At 44.0% G+C, this 22,729-nt stretch overlaps 1 protein-coding gene across 2 annotated transcripts; it reads left to right on the forward strand.

Annotated features, from left to right (window-relative positions):
• The first annotated feature begins 867 nt into the window (after positions 1-867).
• zgc:100829 (uncharacterized protein LOC445149 homolog) lies at positions 868-20,180 on the forward strand. 2 transcript variants are annotated; one of them, XM_062406656.1, is made up of 8 exons: positions 868-985; positions 1,773-2,380; positions 6,639-6,783; positions 6,991-7,093; positions 8,633-8,671; positions 8,769-8,810; positions 10,263-10,554; positions 18,921-20,180. In XM_062406656.1, exons 2-8 carry the CDS (start codon positions 2,194-2,196, stop codon positions 19,130-19,132), a joined length of 1,020 nt encoding a protein of 339 aa, XP_062262640.1. In that variant the 5' UTR covers positions 868-985; positions 1,773-2,193; the 3' UTR covers positions 19,133-20,180. The 2 variants fall into 2 exon arrangements, with proteins under 2 accessions (XP_062262640.1, XP_062262641.1); XM_062406657.1 differs by lacking the exon at positions 868-985 and adding an exon at positions 1,561-1,645.
• The last annotated feature ends 2,549 nt before the right edge of the window (positions 20,181-22,729 follow it).

The raw sequence follows: 22,729 nt of genomic DNA on the forward strand, positions 1-22,729 counted from the left end.
ATGTTCCAAGTTACAGAAGATTTACTTCATTACTGTTGTTAACTAAATGTTTCATGTATCTTTACTTAAATAATTAATAGTTAATTTGATTAAAAAGTATCTGTGCTTTCTAGTCTACTACATGTTTACAACGCATTGCCTGTATACGTTCACATTGTTTTTATATATTTGTTTTAAGTAATCATAAGGTGAGGGGAATTGGTCCCCGCCCCCTGGTGAGGAAACACATGAAATGGATTTGGAAGAGGTCACTGCTGAGACTCATGTGACATAAAACAATGGAAGTGTTTTCATCATCTGCAGCATTCTTTCTTAGAGTCTGTGGGCTACTGTTTGTGTATTAAACAGAATAAACAGGTGGTAGACTGCTGCATGAGGGAATAGGCTATACACAGCAAGTACTTTTACTACTTTGAGTACATAAATTATTTTGTGTATTGTGTATGTATATTGTGTGTGTATTCTATGTGCTATGTTTGAGTACTTCCTCCACCACTCATTGTGTATGTGTACAGCTGCAGGTTGTGGCTATAAGTGATAGTTATGTCCCATTTGTTCTGCTTAAGGTATTTTTACATGCACTGCTGGGGAAGAGTTTTAAGAGTGGAGCTTGGAAGTTTAAAGTTGGGATCTGTCTCTCTCCCCCCTGCTCTCTCTCTCTCAGTCCCCCCCCCCCCCTCTCTCCCTTTTACAACCTCTTCAGTGTGTGATGTCAACTTGTGAATTGCTCTCTTCCTGTTTCTTAAATTAAGTGTGTGTGTTTGACAGAGAGAGAGAGAGAGATTGCATTTGTAAGTGTGTGTGAGAGAGAGAGAGAGAGAGGGAGGGAGTGAGATTATGGAATGCTGTGATGTCATCAGCCCAGTCATACACACACTCACACACACACACACACACACACAAAGACGAGGAGGACCCACAGGCGCTCTGACTCTCTCAGCTTAGTTAGCACACACTGCTGTGGAGCGGCTGTCTTCATCCCACTGTGAGTACTTGAGCAAATTCTACACTCGTCTTACGACTCCTTTCCCTTTGGTGTCCCCCGCTCTCTCTCCTCGCTCTCCCTCTGTCCCCGGGTTTCCGTCTCGGCACCCTGCACTGTGTTCAGCAGACGCCAATCTGTATTCCAGCAGTGTGCTACTTCTCAGTCTCACACAGGCTTCCTTTCCCTCCAAGTGCTGCTTATGTGGTAGCCATTGTTTAACTACCCACTGTGAATGGAGGAGTCGGTTTCATTCCCCTTGTTAGAGAAGCCGGCTCATGCTGTCCTAGGCTGTGACCCTGTGTGTGTGTGTGTGTGTGTGTGTGTGTGTGTGTGTGTGTGTGTGTGTGTGAGAGAGAGTGTGTGTGTGTCTCCTTCAACCTAAGACTGGCCATGTTAAAAAAAAAAAGGAGCCGCTATGTCATGGGAGAAAGGAACAGGGTTTTGGGAAGGGATGTGTGTTAGGGAGGGGAAGGGTGGGCCACTGATGACAGAAGCAGCTCCATTGCTGTGGAATCTCCTCCCATTTCAGACTAGAGTCTTTCTGTCAGTGTAGAAACCGAGCTCGGGCTCTTCCGTATTCATTAAAGGGAGGGACAAGATAGCCGAGTGGCTTCCCAAAAAAAGGAAACACTGGGGGAAAGTTTCGGATTTGAAAGAAAGGTAGTATCAAGACTCATATAGAACGCTGACAGTTTGAGAAAGCTGTAGACTCTGTGGGGAACAACCTCAAGGATCTTCCTGCATGTTTGTAAAGAAAATGTTCTTTGTTTTTTTTCCTTTCTCGTAGATTGTCCCTGGGATGACCACGGAAGACAAAGGAAACTGATATCCGGGCTGGGGAAACTGTCAGCTCAGCACAGCACAGAGAGGAAACAGGATTTTGTGTGCGTGTGTGCGTGCGTGTGTGTGTGTGTGTATGTGTGTGTTTGTGTGTGTGAGAGAGAGAGAGAGAGAGAGTGTGTGCGTCTGTGCGATGAATATATGAGTGTGTGTGTGTACAACAGCATGTGTGCCACTGAATCATGAAGAGCATATTACGAGGGATTCCACGATAAAAGACAACATGAATGTCTTCTAACGCCATGAGACTATAAACCGACGCTCGTCCACCTTCGAGAAGCTGCTGGTCAAAGGTCAGCGCCCCTTCCCTCTGACCGCCCGACCGGGTGGTGCCCCGTCGCCAGTGACCCCGCCGCTCAGCCGCCAACATGCTGCAGCAGATCTTAAAGGACATGTACATCGACCCCGACGTGCTGGACGCCCTCAACGAGGACCAGAAGAAGACGCTGTTCCTCAAGATGCGCCAGGAGCAGGTGCGGCGCTGGATCGAGCGCGAGGAGAAGCAGGAGCGGGAAGAGGCGGCCGGCGAGTGCAGGCGAGCGAAGCCCAAAAAAGGTAGCCATGGCAACCCATCACCACCACTAACACCAGCGCCGCCTCACCTTTGTTAACTATTCTTCTTCTCGTTCATCTGGTGTGACAGGGTGCAGCCCCGAGCTTTTCAGGCATACAGACTTTTAAACAAAGCATGTGACAGAAAAAGCCTTTTAAGGAGAATGAAACCTTTTAGTCGAGATTGTTTGCACAGTGTGTGGCGTGTTACCGGATGCACACAAGAGCTTGCACACTGCAGAAGCATGTGTGCGTTGGTTTTGACAGATGCTGCGGGATGTGGTGTAGCTCGGCTCCTCCATCATCTCAACAGCTGTTTGCCAACTCAGGCCCAGCGTTTACCTGAAGTTTAAAGTTTCCTAGAATACAAATCTGAGCTGACACACAGCAGCTGCTCCACGTTTAAAGTCCCTGTGATGTAGCAAATGGAGACTTGAAAGAAGACAACACTCGGAATGATACACAGCGAGAGACCGAAGAGCTTTTGTACTTCGCTCCACTTCCGACATCTATTTATAGCTTGAGTTCTAAACAGTTTATCAGACGGACGATGCTGAGGAGTTAATGTTAACATCAGACTTAAGAGGATGATATATTTACACAAGCAGAGCCCAGGGAACATCACATCACGGCAAAATGATATTCATCCTGAGTGTTGTAAGAGACGTGCCTTGGCGCTATTGTGATACCTGTGAAAAAAAACAAAATGTACGTAAGCATGAATGTGAGGTATGGGCCCGTGTGTGTACATAGGCTCTCACGAAGATCACTTTGTTCCCAGTCGCACCTCACCCCCACAACCTGAGAGCAGCAGAGAGGAACGTTCATAGGGTCAGGGACGTCTGGAACGTGTGTTTGATGGATGACAGATGCAAACATCAGCGTGACAGATGGAGGCGACGAAAAGGGAAATACCCGTGAGGGGTTATGGGAAGAAGTATGCAGGCACCGTGAGCGACAAATGGGTTTATCTGAAACTGGCTCCTCCTCCAAAGTCAGAGTCAGAGTAGGTGCATGCAGCAACCGACAAAACAAAACCACCAGAAACTCCGGAGGCCGCAAGTGTGTCCTCAAACAGGTTTGACAAACGCTACAGAATCAGGCCTGTCTGCATTTTCTCTGTGCTGGTAGCGAGTCGCAGATTGGGAAGTGGTGTAATGACTCTTGCATAATAAATGACATCGGGTATTTTTGTAATAAATACCATTCCAAATAAGGAATTGTAGATGACGTAGGCAGACTGCGGATGTTTAGAAGGAAACTGACAACCCACCGGAATGACTTTTAACCAGTGGACTGCAGTTGCCACATTAACTCTGATTAACGCAGAAATGTGATCCCTCACATCTCAACCAATAACCAAGCTCTTACTATCAGCTGTTGTTTGAGTGAACAGTGCTCCTTTCTGTCTCTGAATGGCCGACGCAGCCGTCCCACGCAGGCCAGGATGGAGGCCGCGGGCCGGCGATCACATGGTCCCTGACTCCTAGACAGGCCCTGCGTCTGTGAAGCGGAAGAAAATGTTGTATAGTTCATGTTTCTGTGTAAAAATAGGAAGTGAGTCAAGACTCTATCCTTCAAAACAATCAGCGGGGGAGGGGGCGAAACAGGAAGTATCCAGGAAATGTACGTGTTGGACGAAACAAAGGGAGTTTGAGTTTTATCGGCCTTCTCGGAGAGTTGCCAGCCAAGTTTGTTTTAACACATAGAGCGAAGCCGGCATCGCTCCCAGCAGCTCAGATTTAGCCTTTGGCTGTTTCAGTTCACGGGACTTTTGCTGTGGTTTGGCCGACTTAATAGCTACGTGTGCGTACAGTCCGACTGTAAGCTGGTGCGGTAGTGTTTATGTGGTATAGGCTGACGGGTGACATCACCAAATCTACTCAAAGAGAGCATATTACTCCGATTTTAGCTTCTTGCTGGTTTCTATTGGCTTCCAGTAAATAGAAGAATTGATATTACGATTTTAATGCTGACCTTTAAAGCACGACTGTCCTTTAAAGGTCATTTCACATCCTTTGACACCACATGTGCCCGGTCGTAACCATGAGGTCCTCAGCGAAGGCCCTGCTCGCCATTCTGAGAACCAGAGGTGACCTGGCCCTTTTCTGTCAGGACCCCCACTCTGTGAAACAATCTCCCTGAGCCAAACTCCTTATCCTCTTTTAAATATCTCTTAAGGACACATTTTTATAGGTGTGCTTTCACCTCTGATCTCTGATATTACCTGCTACACTTATAACTTCATTATGTTTTATTTGATCTTGTTTTTAAATCCTTTCTCATTACATTACATTACATGTCATTTAGCTGACGCTTTTATCCAAAGCGACTTACATTTTTAGAACACTCATCATTTTATGAGGGGCCATCTAGGGGTTCAGTATCTTGCCAAGGACACTTAGGCATGCAGATGGGATAGAGTGGGATTCGAACCGGCAACCTTCTTGTTGCAGAGCACCCGCTCTATCCCCTAGGCCACACTTTCTCCTCTGTAACATTTTTACTTCTGTGTCTATGACCGAATTTCTTTGTGATCTTCTAAATGCTTTCAATGGTTTTCCTATTTTTTTCTTCTCAAACTGTTTCATATTGTTTATTATATTTTTATTATATAATTTATTATTATTAACTTGTAAAGCATGCTCTAAATGTCATTCTTATTATTGCTTTTCACATGAGGCCAAACTGCATTTTAGTCAGTTTAGAGTTTCTTAACGTCCTATTAGATAAGATATCTTCAGATACGGAAACCCACTCTCTCTCGTATCTGAAAGGGTTTTAACACAACTATTACAGCAGGACCTAGGGCATGTGCCAACACAGCTGGCATATACAACACTTCTAAATGCCAGCTGACAAGATTCGTCTCACATGCACCTGACAATGGTGTTTCCGTCAGTTTGGGCTGTCAGCTTGTTTACCGAGTGATGTTGTGACTGCTGTGTTTTCATAGTCCTCCTGGTATGCCCTGCTGGAATGCGATCCACAGGGCAGGCTGGCAAAACCAGTTTGTGCTGGGAGTTAGTTATCCTGATTCCTGCCCAACGAGCTCTCTCTGTCTTTCTCACCCTCTGAGCTGGTGTCAGCCGGGTCATCGCTGTAAAGGATCTGCTCTGTGCTCCCGAACACGGTCACAAGGCAGTGGCATGTTTGTATGTGCGTGAGCGTGTGTGCCTCTGTGAGTCGAGGCTCCTGAGGATTCACGAGGAAAGACAGAGGAGGAGAGGCCAAGTGAGAGAGTCACATGACGTCTCACTTGTTGATATTTCTTAGGTTTGGAATTAGCACTTGATTTAAGGCAGGAATTGAGAGATGATGACACATCAGTTGGACAGAGGCTCACGCTGTCATACCGGTTTATGTTGATGTTCTTTATAAATGTCTGATATGTAAATGAAATCACGTGCTGTTGCTCCTGTTTATGAACCAAAATCACAGATACAGTACAGTGCTAATAAAATGATAGTTTTATGACAGGATGAAATGACCATGTTATGATCTTATTAATACTGTAGTTCAGAAAAAAATCTTTATATGTATGACTGGAAGTAGTCATTTCACAAAATTTTATATTTTACCACATACACGTTCTACTTGAGTAGAAGTGAGTACCTGCTTTTATACTTAAAGCATTTCATGTAAAAGTGCTTGCAGGATGTCACCTTTTCCCAAATGCAATGATCTACTACATCAGTATCTGTATATTTAGCTTAATACAAGAATAGTACAGACTGTAGCTGAGAAATAGGGTCATGGGTGGGATTTATCTGTCTGAGACTCAGCAGTGGCCTCGTCGTCACCAGTGATGCTGCTACTGCAGGAGGCGGGGTCTAATCTGATTGGATCAATGGACCATTTGATTACTTTTAAAATGATCAAAAAAACAATGTGAACATGTAACACAAGGCATTGTTGTGGAGTACAATAGAAAAAGTAGTAAGAGTACAGATTTGTACTGATATAAGAGTGGGTGCAGTTACATGAAAAAAATACTTAATTAAAGTTGCAAAGTAAATGTACTATGTTAGATCCCACCACTGTATTTAAACATTTTTGAAAAAATCCACGAGAGCAGAATTTGTATAATTCTTTCAAAGCCCAGTAACATTTGGCCGAGGAAATGAATATGTTGTATATTTTTCTGTCAGTTATTTTGTTTTCCTAAGGGTCTTTTTACAATCAGAATATATTTCAAATGCTGGAAGTGTTTGAAAAGCCCCATAACTCGTAGTTTGCATCTGTTTGTGTTTCCCCACAGCCAACAGTAAGAGTGTGAGCTGGCTGCTCGGCCGGGACGGAGACGTGGCCGTGATCCTGATCGGGGAGGTGGATGAGCTGAGCTCCAAATTCATCTGCTCAGGATTTGGAGAGAGAAAGGCGCAGAGTGTCCAGAGCAGCACATAGTAATACGCTTCTGTAATTTCAAAAACACACAGGGACTCATTCGATTACACAGAGTGAAACGTTTATTAGTGTTTTTTTGCGGACAAATCCGGGGAGTTTAATGAGTTTCTGTTTTAAACTTGATTAAGACACATCACGCAAGAGAATATGGGTGCTACTCTACACTGTACTTTATATGTAATGAGAAATTACATTTTGTTTTACAGCCTGCAAACTATCTTGAAGAGCAGAAACACCACAGAGCCTGTCAGAACGGAGAGAGAGAACATCCTTCATAAAACACAACCTGGAATCTCACTGAATTTAAAGGTGTGTGCTGCTTGTTCATGGCCCCAAGAACATTCTGTGTTCCGTGTTGATGCTCGCGCTGGGGAACAGGGATGATGTCGAAGTTTGAAATATTTCTTCACGTGAAATCCCTGTCTCCTAGGGTTTCTGTGATTTGATGAGACACAGAGGGTCACTGCTCTGTCAGATCAACTCACACCAAGGTCCTGTCCTGTCCTCTTTGCTTCTCAACTCATCCATTTCCTCATTAATGCGACCGCTCCGTCTCTAACGTAACATCCCCATCGTTTCGTTGTCACTTTAACCTTCAGTGCAGTTCGTGGAAACCAACTTCCCTCTCGTTTTAAAAACCCGCTCTTCTCTTCTAACTCCAGCCTCTGTGTTCTGTCCAAATAATCAATCGGAGTGGATCATGTGCAAGGCGGCGATAGTTAAGGGTGTGTGCGTTTTGTGTGCACAGTTGGTGGTGGTGGTGTGTGAGCTGTCGATTTTGGATTTTGGGGGGGGGGGGGGGGGGTCCCTTTTTTTTCTACGCTATCTTAAAAAGAGATTTGCTGCGTCGTCATGGCAACCGTGCACACACTGAGCCGGGCTGGATGCTGGATGCCGGGTCTCATCTGGCCTGTGCCCGTGATGCTGCTCTGAAGCTGAGGCTGCCGCTCGCTCACACAGGCAGTGGCTTCAATGCAGGCACATCATTTATTCATGTTTATTTAATTGACACGTACAGAGCTCATTGATCAACGGGCAAAATACCGAAAATAAGCCGGAGTTTGCTGTATAAGCCAATTTTCATCTGTTGTCCCTATAGCCAGTTTTTTAAAAGGACAGCGTCTGCATGTCGAGTTGAACAAGTTTTCTACCTTCACGGATAAACTACAGAAGCGGTCGACTACTGGGTCAAACCTCGAGTCAGAATGACGGCCACATAATTTTCATAAACTCATTTTTTGTATTTCACTTCCTGTTTTGTAACTTGTCGTCAAAGTAAACATTCGCCACGCATTCACTTTGATGAAATTTATATCAAGACGAATTAGACCTATAGAGTTCCGAGCCTGGTTCTGGAGATGGCCCCGACATGTAATGTACGAACAGCAGCTCAGTAAATCAATCAGACGTATAAATAAACCACACATCTGAACATTAATAAAGCTTGTTCAGTTTAATGTCATTGACTATGAATTCTTCATTGCAGATAAACCAGGTAGGATGAACGTAACATGTTCTAACTTCCCTCTGCAACATAGACATATAAAAAGCTCTGCACACAACTTCCAGCAGAACAATAAAAAGTGAAGTAGCTGCAGAGGTTTAACACAGGACAAAAGAACAGCCCATTCCAAACAGGCAGGTTTAGAACAAGTGCTTTCGAATCGCATAATTTTACAATAATTCATTTCCTCCTTTTTTTTTTTCCTTTTATCCCTTGAAAACCTCTTAAACACTCTGGCAGTTGTTTCCCTGCTGTTTCCAATTACTGAACCGACTCAAAGTTGAGCAGGATGACGTGTCGCCTCTCGGATCATCTAACATGGCACTGTGTCTCTCTCCCCACAGGAGAAACGCCAGGAGACAAGCCCTTCACTCCCTCTGCCGGTGAGTCCAGGCCGCCACACTCCACAAACTGAGCCCTGTGCTCTCGGGTTGCACCACGGCCTGTAGCACTCATGTAATGTCTTTGTTAAACCCACAGGTGTCAGTGAGCGAGCATTCATCACCTCCAGCAGCAGAGAAGGTACCGTTGATTTCAAGTAGTTGTTGAAGATTGTTATTGAATTCCAGATGAATGCATTTTGATTCAATTGTTTTATTGCTTAGTATTCAGTAAAGTCAATAATACATTTTTTTGTAAAGCAAAACAAACTGATTGTGTACTGGTGCAATCTACGCAGAACAACACACTATGATAAACAGCCCCTGAATATAATACAAAAGGTGCAATAAACAAAACAGAGGTCCACGTCTTTAGCTCCTTGAAATGTGACCTTAAAGTGCCGGCGCGTGTTTTTTCAGGACAGTCCCACCCTCGTGCGAGTAACAGGAAATGGTGGTTAGGCCAGCTGTCCCCTCACTCCCCCGCCCTCTGTGCAGATCATCTTTCTCCCAGCATTCTCCCTGTCCGCGCGCTGTCTCGTCTGAGCCGCCGCACCCCTCAGAGCTCTCTCCGGGGAACAGCTGAACCGAGCTGTCCTCCCACTGGCTCCATCATCGCTCCAGCCTTTGGGTTGTCGGGGGAGTTTTCTGCTCTCCATCTCCCCCTCGCTTTTCTTTCTTTTTCTGTGCACTTGTGCGTGGAAGTGCATGTGTGTTTTAGTGTTTTAGTGTTTTAGTGTGTGTGTGTGTGTGTGCAGGTGACACACGCCGCAAGAACAGCTGAATCACAGAGGCAAGGCAGGATTTCTGGACTGCCCTAGAACAGATGGTTGATGAACTTGATCGGGGAATTAAAACGCCAGAGATAGAGAATGCGTCAGTCGCAGATGGATGGGATTGTGGGATAGTCTCCTGAGGTTTGGGCGCGCGTGAGCTCTCCTCTATCCTCGTTTTTTCCCTCCTCTTCGCCACAGAAGGAAATGTCTCTCCCTCTCCTACTTCTTATATCCGTTGCCGGCTCTATATAGCAGGCCCCAACAAAATCTCTCTGGCCAACTCATGCTGCTGTGGCGATGAACATCCACACCTTAGGAGGTCTGGCCAGTCCCACAGCCAAGAATCCAGCGCCTAAGCCTCCTCTCACAAGATTCATTACTTTGCTGAGTGTCTTGTTTGTAGATTGAATGATTTGTTCCTTGAAACAGGAAGGGGGTTGGTTAGGTGCTGCAGATGTAGCAGTAGCACTGCTGCAGGTTTTCTCTCAGTTGACATAGAGAGGACGGAGTCAGCGTGATAGAGGAGGGGATGCAATTGCTGATTAAGGAGGCGTAAGATCAGGGAAGAAGATTAGCAAGGCAGCTTGATTTCCGAGTCACCTTATAATTTTCTCTCCACACAACCTTAAACTCTTAATCACTGGTCATAGTTCTGTGTGATTCATTATGCCGCAGTGTAGTCGCTGGAGAACTGTAATTTGGTGAATCATTTATCCAATGATTTAATCAAACATGACAGTAATTCCACTGTATGTGAATTAGCTGTCAACACTGATCGCGTTCCCCCTGTCCTCTTTTGTCACTCTTTCCCTCCACAGCCCGAGCAGCAGACAGTCGGTGAGACGGAGGACAAGTCAGTTCCCGGGCCCTCCATCTGCTCCAGGGCTCCCGTGAGAGTTAGCCCTGTCAACATGAGACCGGCGTCTGCAAATGCAGCACCAGGCTCTGTCAGCGGGCGGCCCGGCTTCACAAATCTGAGGCTGGCCACCGCCGCGCCGTACTCGCCCCCCAGCAGCACTGTCAAAATAGACTCTGGGTCGAGGGCACCCACCACGAGTGGTCTGTGCTCACAGGAACCACAGCAGGCCCAGGAAGCACAAGTCTCGAAAGGTGAGTGAGCATAGCATTACGGGTGAGGGTATATGTTGGGTTTAAAATAAATAAATATATACATAAATTAATTATTTTAGGTGTTTTTTTTATATTTATTGTTCATTTTTTCTGCAATCTTTCCCTTGTGGAATAATCATTAGAGATACATGAATGGCAACATTATAAACTGCTGCTGTATTAATGGTTAAACACAGCTAATATAGACGTCCCCTAAAACGTTGCAGTCCCTGAAACTTTACTGAATACAAAGATGGACGACACGTCCACAACCTGGATACAGGTGCCGCCATCTTGACTTGACGTACGTATGATACATTAAAACTAGTGCTGTCAATAGATTAAAATATTTAATCGCATTTATGTCATAGTTTGTATCTATTCTAAATGTCCCTTCATTTATTTTTTCCCCATAATTTTTTTTTTTTAATGCTCTATCAACATGGACAAGTGGATTGGCTTGCTTCATGCAAATGTTTTATTTTTTTGAAAAACAACATTGCCAAACAGGGCGCTACAAAATAAAATTATAAAGTGCACATTTCAGGTAAACAAGGACTCAGCCTATAGTGCAGTTAAACCATGGCTTAATATTTTCTTTTTTTCAAGTTTGCTGTGAACATAGCAGTCAGGCCTCTCAAACAGACAAGCAACAAAATAACAAACAAACAAAATACACAGGCAAGTGTCGGCCTACTTTGAAATAAATTAAACACAGAACTGTGTAGGGCTATTTGAGTCCTCCCCATATTTGTGGGAAATGTATGAAATAAGAAGTACCCTGTTTGTTAAATAAATAAAAACATATAGCTGCAGCCTAATAGCTTAAAAATATATATTTTAGCTGGCGAAATATTAAAACAAAAAGCGAGAGCAGGTCAGACTGGAGACGAACACAGATACTGAAGCTCGATAGAAACCAACTGCAGCTTCTGCACTGATCGAGAAGCTGCGGCGCTGATCTCTGATCAGCTGAGACCAGAGAAACTCTGTGTTTTCACTGTTTCCATAGTTAAGAAGCAGTGAGTCACTGAGCTCTGATCTAACTGTGTCTCTCTGAGCGAGTGCGCGGGTGCAGGGGGCGGGGCTATGGTGCGCTATCTGGAACCACACACACACACACAGACACACACACACTCGCCCGCTCCTTGTACTTCACGACGGCCTGATACGATGATGTTTTAAAAATTATTGTGACTTAGTCAACCACCAACATGCAAAAGCGTGTGTCACACGGCGAAAGCGTGAGAGTTGGCAGCTCTGCGTTAATCTCGCGATAAAAAAATTAACGGCGTTAAAATGGGTTTGCGTTAACTCCGTTAATAACACGTTAAACTGACAGCACTAATTAAAACCAAAGAAAAATAAACACATGAACAAACATAAGTGTGGGAAGAGCTACCTAAAATGATATAAACCATCTTTGAGAAAAAAATATTTTTATTACTTTGACTTTTTAATTTGGTCCATGTTCCATTCACTAACATGGAGAAGTCTGGGCTTTATGACCCACACTGCAGTCAGCCACCAGGTGGCGATCAAGAGGATTTGGCTTCACTTTTGGAGAGCTACCAAGTCGTCCATCTCTAGTTACAGACTATTAACTTTCTCAATAACTTCTGTTATTTTTCCATAGTTAGATCTTATATTTTCAGTGTGTAGCATTTAGGGACATCTAGTGGTGAAGTTGCATATTGCAATCAGCTGATGCCCCTTGCCTCATACACTATTTTCGGCATTTGGGAGAAAGTGATCATACACTTTTGAAAACATTATTATGAATATTGTCTTTCATTTCTAACGCTATCCCTCTACACACTGGACCCTTCAGATATGAGAGAAAGACAGGACACAGATGTGGGTTGAAAATGGAGTCAACAGCATCGCAGATAGCTTACATGAAAATCACCACTAGCTGCAGAGCGGGCGAGAAAAAACACTTTCCCACCGCTCCTATTCTCTCAGTGTGATAATGGCTGTGGTGGAGGGCTGAGCACAACCGCTCTGAACAAAGTTCGTACTAGACAGGCTTCTCAGTGCTGCGGCAAGGAAGGAGGATTTATTTCCCCAAACCCGGTGCGCTCGCCAAATAGTGCCTCAGCCTGCTGGAATCTTTATGGACTGGCAGAATGAAAAGAGGCTGGCCCGGAGGGGAAGAAAGCCTGTGTGTCTGGGATTTGTGTCGTGGTAGCACATCGCCCCTGTACACCTGCTCGTCTGCTAGCATCTCTATTGTCATGGGTCTACGTTAGAAGTACAACCGTTAATGATTGGTCATATAATAAAACTGAAATTGATGTTAGAGAAAAGTCATAAGACCCAACACTGGTCCTTTAAAACCAATATTAAATGATTTTTATATAAATATAAACTAAAAAAAATCAACAGCAAACCACTAAACCTACTTTGTCATATTTTGTATCTACTGTTAAAAGGATCAGTGTGATTTAGGTGAAAGGGATCTATTAGCAGAAATTGATTATAAAATAACCCTAGTGATGTTTCACTAGTGTGTTTCATCTAAACTGTACAAATGCTGTTTTCTTACCCTAGAATGAGCCGTATATATTTAAATACTTTATATTTACATCAGGATTGGGTTCACTTTATGGAGGCCACCATGTTTTTTTAAATGGCCTAGACTGGACAAAGTAAACACCTTGTGAGTTCTTATGACAACTGAAGGCTACCACAGGTTCTCTTTCATGTTTGCAAGGGGAGGTTGAGGTGAGGGGTGTTCAGCTGCAACATGCATCTTTACCACTAGAGGTCACTGCATTATACACACTGGTCCTTTAACATTGAAACATTAAATGTACGGTTTGTGTTTGGAAAAAAAAATACTTACATTTCCATGTGGTTCAAGTCAATCAGTTCCTTTAACAATTAATTTTTTAATGAAAAACAGGCGTATGTAGAGGACTGACATTGTGTGTGCAATTTGGTGCAGTTCCAAAATAAAATCTGGATCTAGTGTATTTAAACATGGTTTCATCAGTGGACAGCTGGGCCTGGGTGGAGTTTTGTTCTCTCACACAAAGTAAGAGTCAGTAACTTTGTAACACATAAAGACTTTTATGAGGCCCCTAACAAGCAACACATATGGTTTCATATCTTATTCTTTTACTGTCTTTTACTCCCTCTCTTTATCTTCCTGTGCTACTTGCGTATTTCTGCCTTTGCCCATGATGTCTTTTGTATAGATGTAGTGATTACTTTCTTAATAAAAATCTTGTGGCCTGACGTGGATGTTACTAGGTCGCTTACATCATGCTCTGCTGAAGTTTGAATCATCATTTAGATCTTCACACTTCCTGTCTGGGCCACAGCACAGCATTTCATGAATTGACCAAACGCTTCATTCATCATACAGTCCCCCCAGTTATGCAGAAAAATATGCACATTGTGGAGGTGAATGCAGCACCATCCAGTGGAAAACAGCGATACTGTAGAAAAAAGAAACACTAGTTGGTTGAAAAACATCATCTCCATAAGGTCCCTCTGCTGGAAAAAAGGTCTTCCTACATCTAAGTCGGAGAAACGGGTTCGCGCTCCTTCATGTTACCCTGCAACGTCTCCTGGAGGACCTCGTCTTCTCAGAAAATGTAATTGAGTTTAGAAAGTTTAGAGCAAAAGTGGTAATTCTCCTCCATTTCTTTTCCCTTTCTAAAGAACATTGAGTGTGAGGTTAGCAGGCCAACGCCATGTTTAACCAGTGCGGTTTCAAATGAATTTGAAATAACACTTCCAAATCCCAATAACTCCCAATATAATGACTAAATGGCAGACAGTTCCTCAAGGTTAAGTGTATTCTTTGCGCCTCCATATTTTTATATTTGTTTGTTCAAGACAGCTCAATGGATGAAAACTTATTTTCTTTTTTCATCCTCTCTTTAGTTTCTGGTTCATTCTGAACATTCCTGGCAGGTCCATGTTGAATCTCTCAAAGAAAACAAGATACAAAAAAACCTGGATATTGTTGCGAATTCAGGTTCCCCGCTATTGACTGACCTGAACATACAATGGTTATAATCAAATAGAGCTTCAGGAGAATTTCTGCTCTAATGCTGTCAGGTATAAAGAGCTGTTGGAGGAGACGTGTTCAGCGAACTCAGGGGTTATTAATCATTTGGATGAGGAAGTTTCACTGAGCACAATCTGCACAAAAGATTGAGCTCCAATAAACTGCAGTGGCATGGGCATGTGCAAGTGTGTGCCTGCGCCCACATTAGTCGCTGGATATATGATCAGTGGGCAATGCCAGGGCAGCGAATAGCAGGCGAAGATGGAGGGACGAGGAAAGAAAAGGGAAAGGAACAGCTGGTGTGGTGGGAGTCGAGGTGGGCTGAACACGGCGCTGAATAAATGCGTCTCGACTCCGGACGCAAAAAAAAAAAAAAAAATACTGACAGAGTGTCTGTTCCTGACAATGGAGGGAAGCTTGGTCCGAGGGGAGGAGGAGGCAGACGAGGATGAGGCTCATGCTTCAGCTGTTTTCTTTTGAACGCGGGTAATGACGAGGATTTCTGCATCCTGTGAGCGGAGAGCGTGGCCGACACTTGTAGAGGATGAACTCAATAATCTGCTGCACTGCATTTAGCAATGGAATATTAGACTAAACCGGTTGTTAATTCAATAAGTTGTGCAGGAGATGAGACTGCGGGGCATGGTTATTGTTTTTGTCTTATGCCAGGGAGACGACAGTAAAAGGTGTCACCAAAGAGAAAGTATCTATTCTAGCTCTTGTCAAACATCAGGGAAACAACATGCAGGGATGAGTTAACTCATGTTGGGAACGAATTTGGATATTTTTTTATTTTAAGGGACAGAATAAGATATTTAGACAACAGGTGATTCAAAAATCTGTGTAAAAACCTTGAATTTCTTTTAATGTTATATAAAAAAAGTATGTTTGTTTGTCTATAAAAAGGAGGATTACGCAAAAACTATCAGACAGGTTACCACCAAACTCGGTGGAAGGATAGGACCTGGGTCAAGAACTATAACTATCTTATTGTGAGATAGGGCATTATGTAACATTCGCTTTTATTTCTGAGGGGATAATTCATAAATCAGGCAGGTTTAGGGGACTCGTGTTTATGAGTGTGTGCAATTTGGTGCAGATAGAAACAAATGCAAAGTATCGTAGGTTTTCCTCTCTCTCTATTTTCTCTTCAGTTTCTACCTGAAGCCTTTCCTGTCAACGTCACAGGAGAAGTTAATTCAGTACAACCTGAAAAGATCAAAGTCTTCTTACAGCAGAGAATAACCATGTTGGGGAAAGCGGAGGTAGAGATTCGACATTGACCCATGATGGCCCAAACTGATAATCTGCACACTATGTCGAGGTTGAGAGTCATCTGCATACAAACTGAAGGGATGAATAACGGACGAGCCTCCAGGTGATCGAGAGAGAGAGAGAGAGAGCGTGTCGAGTCTTAAACGGAACCTCGAGATGCAGAAATGTGTGTCGTGTTAGCGCGTGTGATAATTCGAGCATAAGTGCGTGAGCCTCAAAGCGTATCAGACTCCAGCAGCTGGCGGCGTATATGTACGTATTTCGAACCGTGTGTGTGTGTGTGTGAGTGTGCGTGTGTGAGTGTGCGTGTGTGAGTGTTTATAAACCCTTCTCTCTATCTGTTGGTCGCCTTTCCTCTCCTCTCTCTTCACCTTCAGAGGGAAGGACACACATTCCAGCACTGCTTCCCGACTCTAGCCCTGGGCGACGCTCAGCCAGAGCTGATAAGTGACAGGGGCCCCAGCCCCCACGCAGGAGCCTAGCCCCCCCCCCCCCCCCCCCCACCACCACCACCACCCCCACAGCTCTTGCTACCACACACACACACACACACACTGACACACACACCTCCTCTCCTGCCTGCCCTTCGGGCCACAGACGTGCTGCTCGGGAATTCTGCCCTCTGCCCCAGTTCTGCAGCCCACCTCCCCACCTCAGCGACTGCCCCCCCCCCCCCCCTCTTTCTCGCCAGAGACGTGGAGGTCTTTAAAGAGATAGATTGGTCTTTAATTCCTGTGCTAGCCTGGTCGGTGACACCGCTCTCTCGCCTCCCTCCTCTTTGTCCTCCCCTGTACGTTTTACGAGCTCGAGACGGAGATGTGAGGAGTGGCGTCGGTAGAAAAAAAAAAAGAAAAAAGGCCTGATTGGGAAGATTATTAATCAAACTCGACGAGTGATTTAACACAGAGATTCCTCTCTCGTTCCTTTTTATAGGTGTTTGTGCAGGTAGCTGTTAATGAGCGTGACCGCTGACGGAGCTGAGAGTGCATGAAGCTGCTGGGGAGAGGTTCAGGCAGAGAAAGGCGTGGGGGTTTTTGAGCATTTTTTTTGGGGGTGTGTTAAGACAGGTTTGTCAGGTTACCTGTGGGGAGGGATTAAGGTTCCGATTCAACATATAGTCTCATAAGATAAATACAGGTCTATATATATTTGTATTGTATCTTTAAAACAGTCCAGCACCGGCTCGCCTTCCTCCTCCTTCTGTCGGTCTGTCTCTCTATTAAGCATTCCACTCAGACCTGCACCAAGGCTCTGAGCTCAAAAAACTCTCTGACCATGAGTGTGTTTGTGTGTGCCTACGTCAGTGCGTGTGAGTGTGTGTGTGTGTGTGCACTCAGTGCGTGCCTGAATGCGTGTCAGCCTCAGTTGCTGGAGCCTATCCAAGGTTTCCGTGGTGACCACACAACACAACGAGACAATCAGAGGCAGGCCCACGCAGCGCAGCGAGAGGACATTAACACAGGAACCGCGGGTCAGGGGGCAGAGGAAGGCAGGGCAAGACGGAGGGAGGGGAAGATGAAGAGCGAGGTGGAGGGAGGTGTTAGAGCCACGAGGGGAGGGGGCGGGAGGGGCCCAGGGAAGAGGGGAGAGGGGAGAAGGCAGAGTAAACAACAATAAACAAAAACACAACCTTAAAGGCTACTTTGGGTCTCTCCCTTTCATGCCTGCACGACTTCAAGAGCTGGAAAGGTTTCCTGGCCCCAGGAGTGGCTGTGTGGTTTTGGCTGTAGACCCCCCCCCCCCCCCCCGTGTGTCTGTGTGAGTGTGTGTGTGTGTGTGTGTGTGACTCTGTGCTATGCCGTGGTGTTAGTCAGAGATGGCTGCATCATGCGTGACTGAATCTATGAGCAGGAGGGCTATGCAAGAGTGCAGGTTTGTGTGTGTGTGTGCGCGTGCGTGTTCGACAGAGCATGCACGGACCTGAATGTAAGGTGAGAACGTGTGTGTGTCTTGTGCAATTCAACCGTTGGAAACTGTGCGTTTGTACCGTTTTTCTACTTTATTTTGTGTGTGTGCGTGTTTGTGTGCGTCTGTGTGAGCTTGTGTGCGCCTGGAGCCGTGCACGCGGGCGCTCTCACATATCTCTGTCCCCCGGGGATGACGCTAAAAATATGTGGCTCCTCAAGCCTTCTGGTGTCTGAGCAGCGTCTGTCTGCTCTCCATTGCCGTCCCTGTGGCCCTCCCTCCTCTCCGTTACTCCTGTTCCCTCCATTCCTCCCTCAATTACACCCTCTTCCAAACACAGTATCTCAGCGAGCGCGCACACACACACACACACACACCAACTACACCCAGCTGTGTCCCCTCTTCCACCGAGGATGACCTCTGCTCCGTCAGAGTCGGATAAAGGGAGGCGGTTGAAAAGGGGGGAGGTAGAGTGATAAAAGACCCAGGCACAGTATTTGGATGATCTGGTAGAGAAATACTGGATTCCAACAATAACACATAGGACCTGAACATGCCACGCTCGGTGTCCATGATGTCACCAGATGTTTTTTCAATGTTCAAACTGATTTTGACTCAGATTTGATGTTTTCGTGACCTCACAATTCAATGTTTGCTAATGCAACAGGACACAACCACTGTGGTTTACAGTAAACATGGTCCCACTGTGACAGGTGCAGACCAGAAAACTGGTTTTCACAATGCAATACACAGAGGGGAGGAAAATGGAGGGAAAAAACTCATGAATTGATGATCATGTACTGAAATACCTAATAAAGAAAAAGTTTATGAATATCTAAATGAAGTGAAACACTTAAAAGAAGGAGACTGCTTGTGCAGAAAAACAAACCTCAATGACAAGAAAATTACAAATACAATTTCCATTATGTTTACGTAGATTAAGAATTCAATATATTGCAATATACACCTATTTTATTTTAAATTATTCACAATTAACACTACAAATCCCATACAATTGTTTGTCAGTATGTTTTTGACTCAAAAAAACGAGAAAATAAAATGTCAATGTCTCCTCTGTATCTGACTAGCAGAATATCACCCATATGTCGCAGCTCCTGAGAAAATCTCATCCTCCCTTTTTTATTGAAATATCTTTTTACAGATATCGGTGCATCACAAGTATCTGAGTGTGCTGCCTCCAAGGACACCGGGCCGTCGGGGAGCGCACCGACCTGCGCAGGGCGTGGCCGGGTGGCCCAGCTGATGAAAACCTTCAGCACTGACAGCGCTACACCCCCCAGCCGGGGCATCAAACCTGCCCTCCCCTCAAAGCCTAGCCACTTGCGTCTGACGACCACACCCAGTGTCAGGTAAACCACGCGCTCCGACGTGCAGACACCCACCCAGTGTCACCCAGTGTTGCCCAGCGTCGCCCATCTGAGTTCTTCAAAGAAAACCAAACTGGTCACCTATTGTGAAGCATCAGCCGACGGGCCAATGAGACTCTGATCGTGCCCCTCAGAAATTATGAAGCTCACAATGTCCCTAAGTTTTACTGGAGAAATGCTTGAATGTACATTTGTTTTAAACCTTTAGATGGTGCAGCACTGTTAACGTTGTGGGAAAGAAATTCCAAAGCAATCAATTGCAACTAAATATTACAATCAAATCATCGCTAGAACCGTTTCTTCTACCTTTTATGTATTTGCCATAATCACGACCATGTTTTCACTAGATTCTCTGCACAATCCCTCTTTATAAAACACACACACACAGTTCTTATTCTAATTCACAGAGCCTTTACAGACAATATTGTTTACACATGAATTCCATTACTTTCACCTGTTATTGTGAGACGGTTTGCTCGTGTGCAGCGTCTCCTCTTTTTAATTTCTGCCTCCTTGAACAAAAGAGTGAGGACGGGCAGCCACAATGGGTTGAACTAAGGTACAGTAGGTCCTCCTTCATCTTGTTCAGCTGTCTCCTCCCTGGGAATAGTGTAGGGTTGTTTATTTGTCACAATGCAATGTATGTTTCCCTATGCCACCTGGCAGGAGTCTCAGTGCGACCTGTTGTGGACCAGTGACAGTGCCAAACGCCTCATCTGTCATTCCCAGTGGATCAAATCCTGGCAAGTTAGACAGTAGCTGCCAAATAATCCAGCTTTGTGCTCCTTTTTTTACTATTGTTTCAGCCCCAGTGCTATTTTAGAGAATTGTGCTTGTATTTTGTTTGTTTGTTTTTACATTTTCTATAGGGAGAAATGTTTTTTTTTTTTTATGGGATGTTTAACTCTATCCTACAATGCTGACTTGTACAATGAGAGGTATCTGTATGTCAGACGTCAAAGTTCCATGGTGAAATCAAAGAAGCAATACAAATTGTGTAAATTGTAAAAAAAATTATCTTGAAAAAACTCTAATCTTGTGTCGTTTCTCTTTTATAAATAAAAAACAACATACTTCTTGATCATATCTTGTTGATTACAAGTGGAATCAACATTAATAACAATATTAAATCTACTGAGTAAAGTGTAAACATTCATCAACGGCCCTTTTTACACCTGGTTTAAATTCACCTGATACAGCTTTCTTTTTCAGATCTTCAACAAATTACACACACCCATAAATATTAGCCTACTCAACAGGTTGATTGTTTCCCATTAACATCTGTAAATTAGTCTTTGAGATACCAACGACAACATTTGAAAACGGTGCGTTAAATAAAGTAAAAATAGATCCACCCCCTGATCCAGATCCACACCACATCCTTTCACCAAGTTGTATCCTGCTAACTAACAAACACAACAAACAAAATATAATCTTAGGTAATATTAATTATTTTAACTGGACTGAGTAGCCGTGCAGCTCCTTCAGCGACAATATATTCTGAATGTCCAGCCCCAGAAAAAAAAAATCACCTGCATGCTTCACCAGGATCGGTGTAAATTTTTCACCTGAATTTCAACAGGGCCACGCATCCACCCCTGGGCTTGTTATTACTGCGCTCATAAAAAAAAATAAAAATGCTCCACAAGCTTGACATTTAAATATTTGCCAAAGCTTGAATTGTGAGGCATATTTCCACATTCCCATCAGCGATTTCCATTGCAGATCGAGGGTCTCTGCAGCTGCCAAAACCTCCATGTTTGGCAGCTGGCTAATCTGTTTAAAGAAGATCTCCACTGGAACAAATCAGCTCAGTGGGATGAATAAAAGCAAAACTCCAACATTGTATAAATGGATGCAACACTCAGGGATTAATGATGGAGCGATAAATGCTGAACTCCATCTTCATTATCAAAATTTAGACAGTGAGTTTTGACTGAATTAAAACTGAATAAAGTCAGAGTCATTCAATATAGTCTCATAGGAGCTATAGGATTTAATTGTATAATTAAAAAATGATGTTTCCTACTTGTGAATGATTTGTCGGGAGAGATGAATGGAAAGCAACACACACACACACACACAGACACGCACACACACGTGATAGAAAGTGAACATGGTGGTGTTTCATTTCACTACATTTGGAACAGTGGACCTGTAACATTATACACTAAGACAGTTAAGTAGGGTACAGGAGTCACTGTATTCTCTGCAGGGGACAACCTAAAAATGTGTGTGTGTGTGTGTGTGTGTGTGTGTGTGTGTATACGTGTGGGGGGTCTCGGTAGAACTCATGTTTTTAGGACATGATCTGTATTGACGTTTAGTCTCCACAATAAAAAAACAAAAGATGTTAAGGTAAAGACAAACCAAAGGTAAGGTTACATTTAGGTTAAACTTCAGGTTAAGGTTGAATTTACGTAATTTAACGTAACATCCTCTCAAGTCAGAGAGATGTGTGTGTGTGTGAGTGTGTGTTTGTGTGTGTGAAAGAGGGATTTCAATCACTCCCATCATCACTACAGCAGTATTATTCTATTGGGCTTTTCTTAGCATCACTTTGGGTCAGGCTGGATTTCACATCTCAGACCAGATGTGGCCCCACTTGACCCCCAGATCAGCCCTAAAGGAGAACTCCTCTTTAGCTCTTGATATTTAAAAACAGAGGAAAACTGCTCCCCTAACAAATAAACCTTTTAAAATAGCATGTGCATTGGAATCTTTTTAAACTATTCTATTTAGAACTCAAGAACTCAGCATGAATTGAAACTACTTTTACTCTGCTGTTCTGTTCAGTTCCATTTCTTCATGTCTGGTGAAAAAACATCCCAGAAGTGAAAGAAGAGGAAAGAGTCGCATTGAATTTTATAATGAGTTGTTCACTGAGGTTATACCGTCGAGGCTCATACTTAATAAAATACATCATATCTAACATAAGATAGATACACATAGATTTAAATATATATATATATATATATATATATATATATATATATATGCCTAGTTTCAACAAAGAGATCCTGCATGTGAATATGAAGAATCTGGAGGCGCGAAACAAGTTTTCCTGGTTTCTGTTTGTGTCCATGTGGAGAGAGAGAGAGCTGTAGCACATTGACCGGAATTCATCGCTTATCAGATTTTAATTTATCTGCACTCATAAACGGAGTGATAGAGATTAGCCAACATGTTGTCTGGAGCACAAACAAAAACTATCAATGCTTGTGTTTCATGTGGAGAAACATTTGACTCGTCGGACTGTGTAGTGTAACAGTGTAGGGAGAAGAGAACAGGAGCCTGCAACGTATCGCCCGCTGCCCCCAGAAGCCAACTCATTGTTGGACGCCAGCTGATAGATTGAGTCAGGTCTAACCCTCAGGGCAACCTGCCGCAGTAAGATTTATTTTGGTAAAACTAAATTAAACACGTTCTGTCGAAGGCTTTTTGATTTATTCAAAAAGGCCAGATACACTTGACCTAATCTCTGTGTCAAACATTAGACTCTGGAGGCGAACATGCAACGCAAAACGACACAGTGCTGTGCGAACACACAGGGATGTTGTTGTCTCTGTGAAGGCCCAGCTCA

This window comes from Platichthys flesus, chromosome 15 (assembly GCF_949316205.1).
Source record: "Platichthys flesus chromosome 15, fPlaFle2.1, whole genome shotgun sequence".
NCBI classification, from domain to species: Eukaryota; Metazoa; Chordata; class Actinopteri; order Pleuronectiformes; family Pleuronectidae; genus Platichthys; species Platichthys flesus.

Excerpts from the sequence above, each read along its gene's own strand:
- zgc:100829 (XM_062406656.1), top strand. The coding sequence starts at position 2,194 with ATGCTGCAGCAGATCTTAAAGGACATGTACATCGACCCCGACGTGCTG. Across the intron at positions 2,381-6,638 it reads GCGAGCGAAGCCCAAAAAAG|CCAACAGTAAGAGTGTGAGC; the intron begins GTAGCCATGGCA and ends GTTTCCCCACAG. Across the intron at positions 6,784-6,990 it reads AGTGTCCAGAGCAGCACATA|CCTGCAAACTATCTTGAAGA; the intron begins GTAATACGCTTC and ends TTTGTTTTACAG.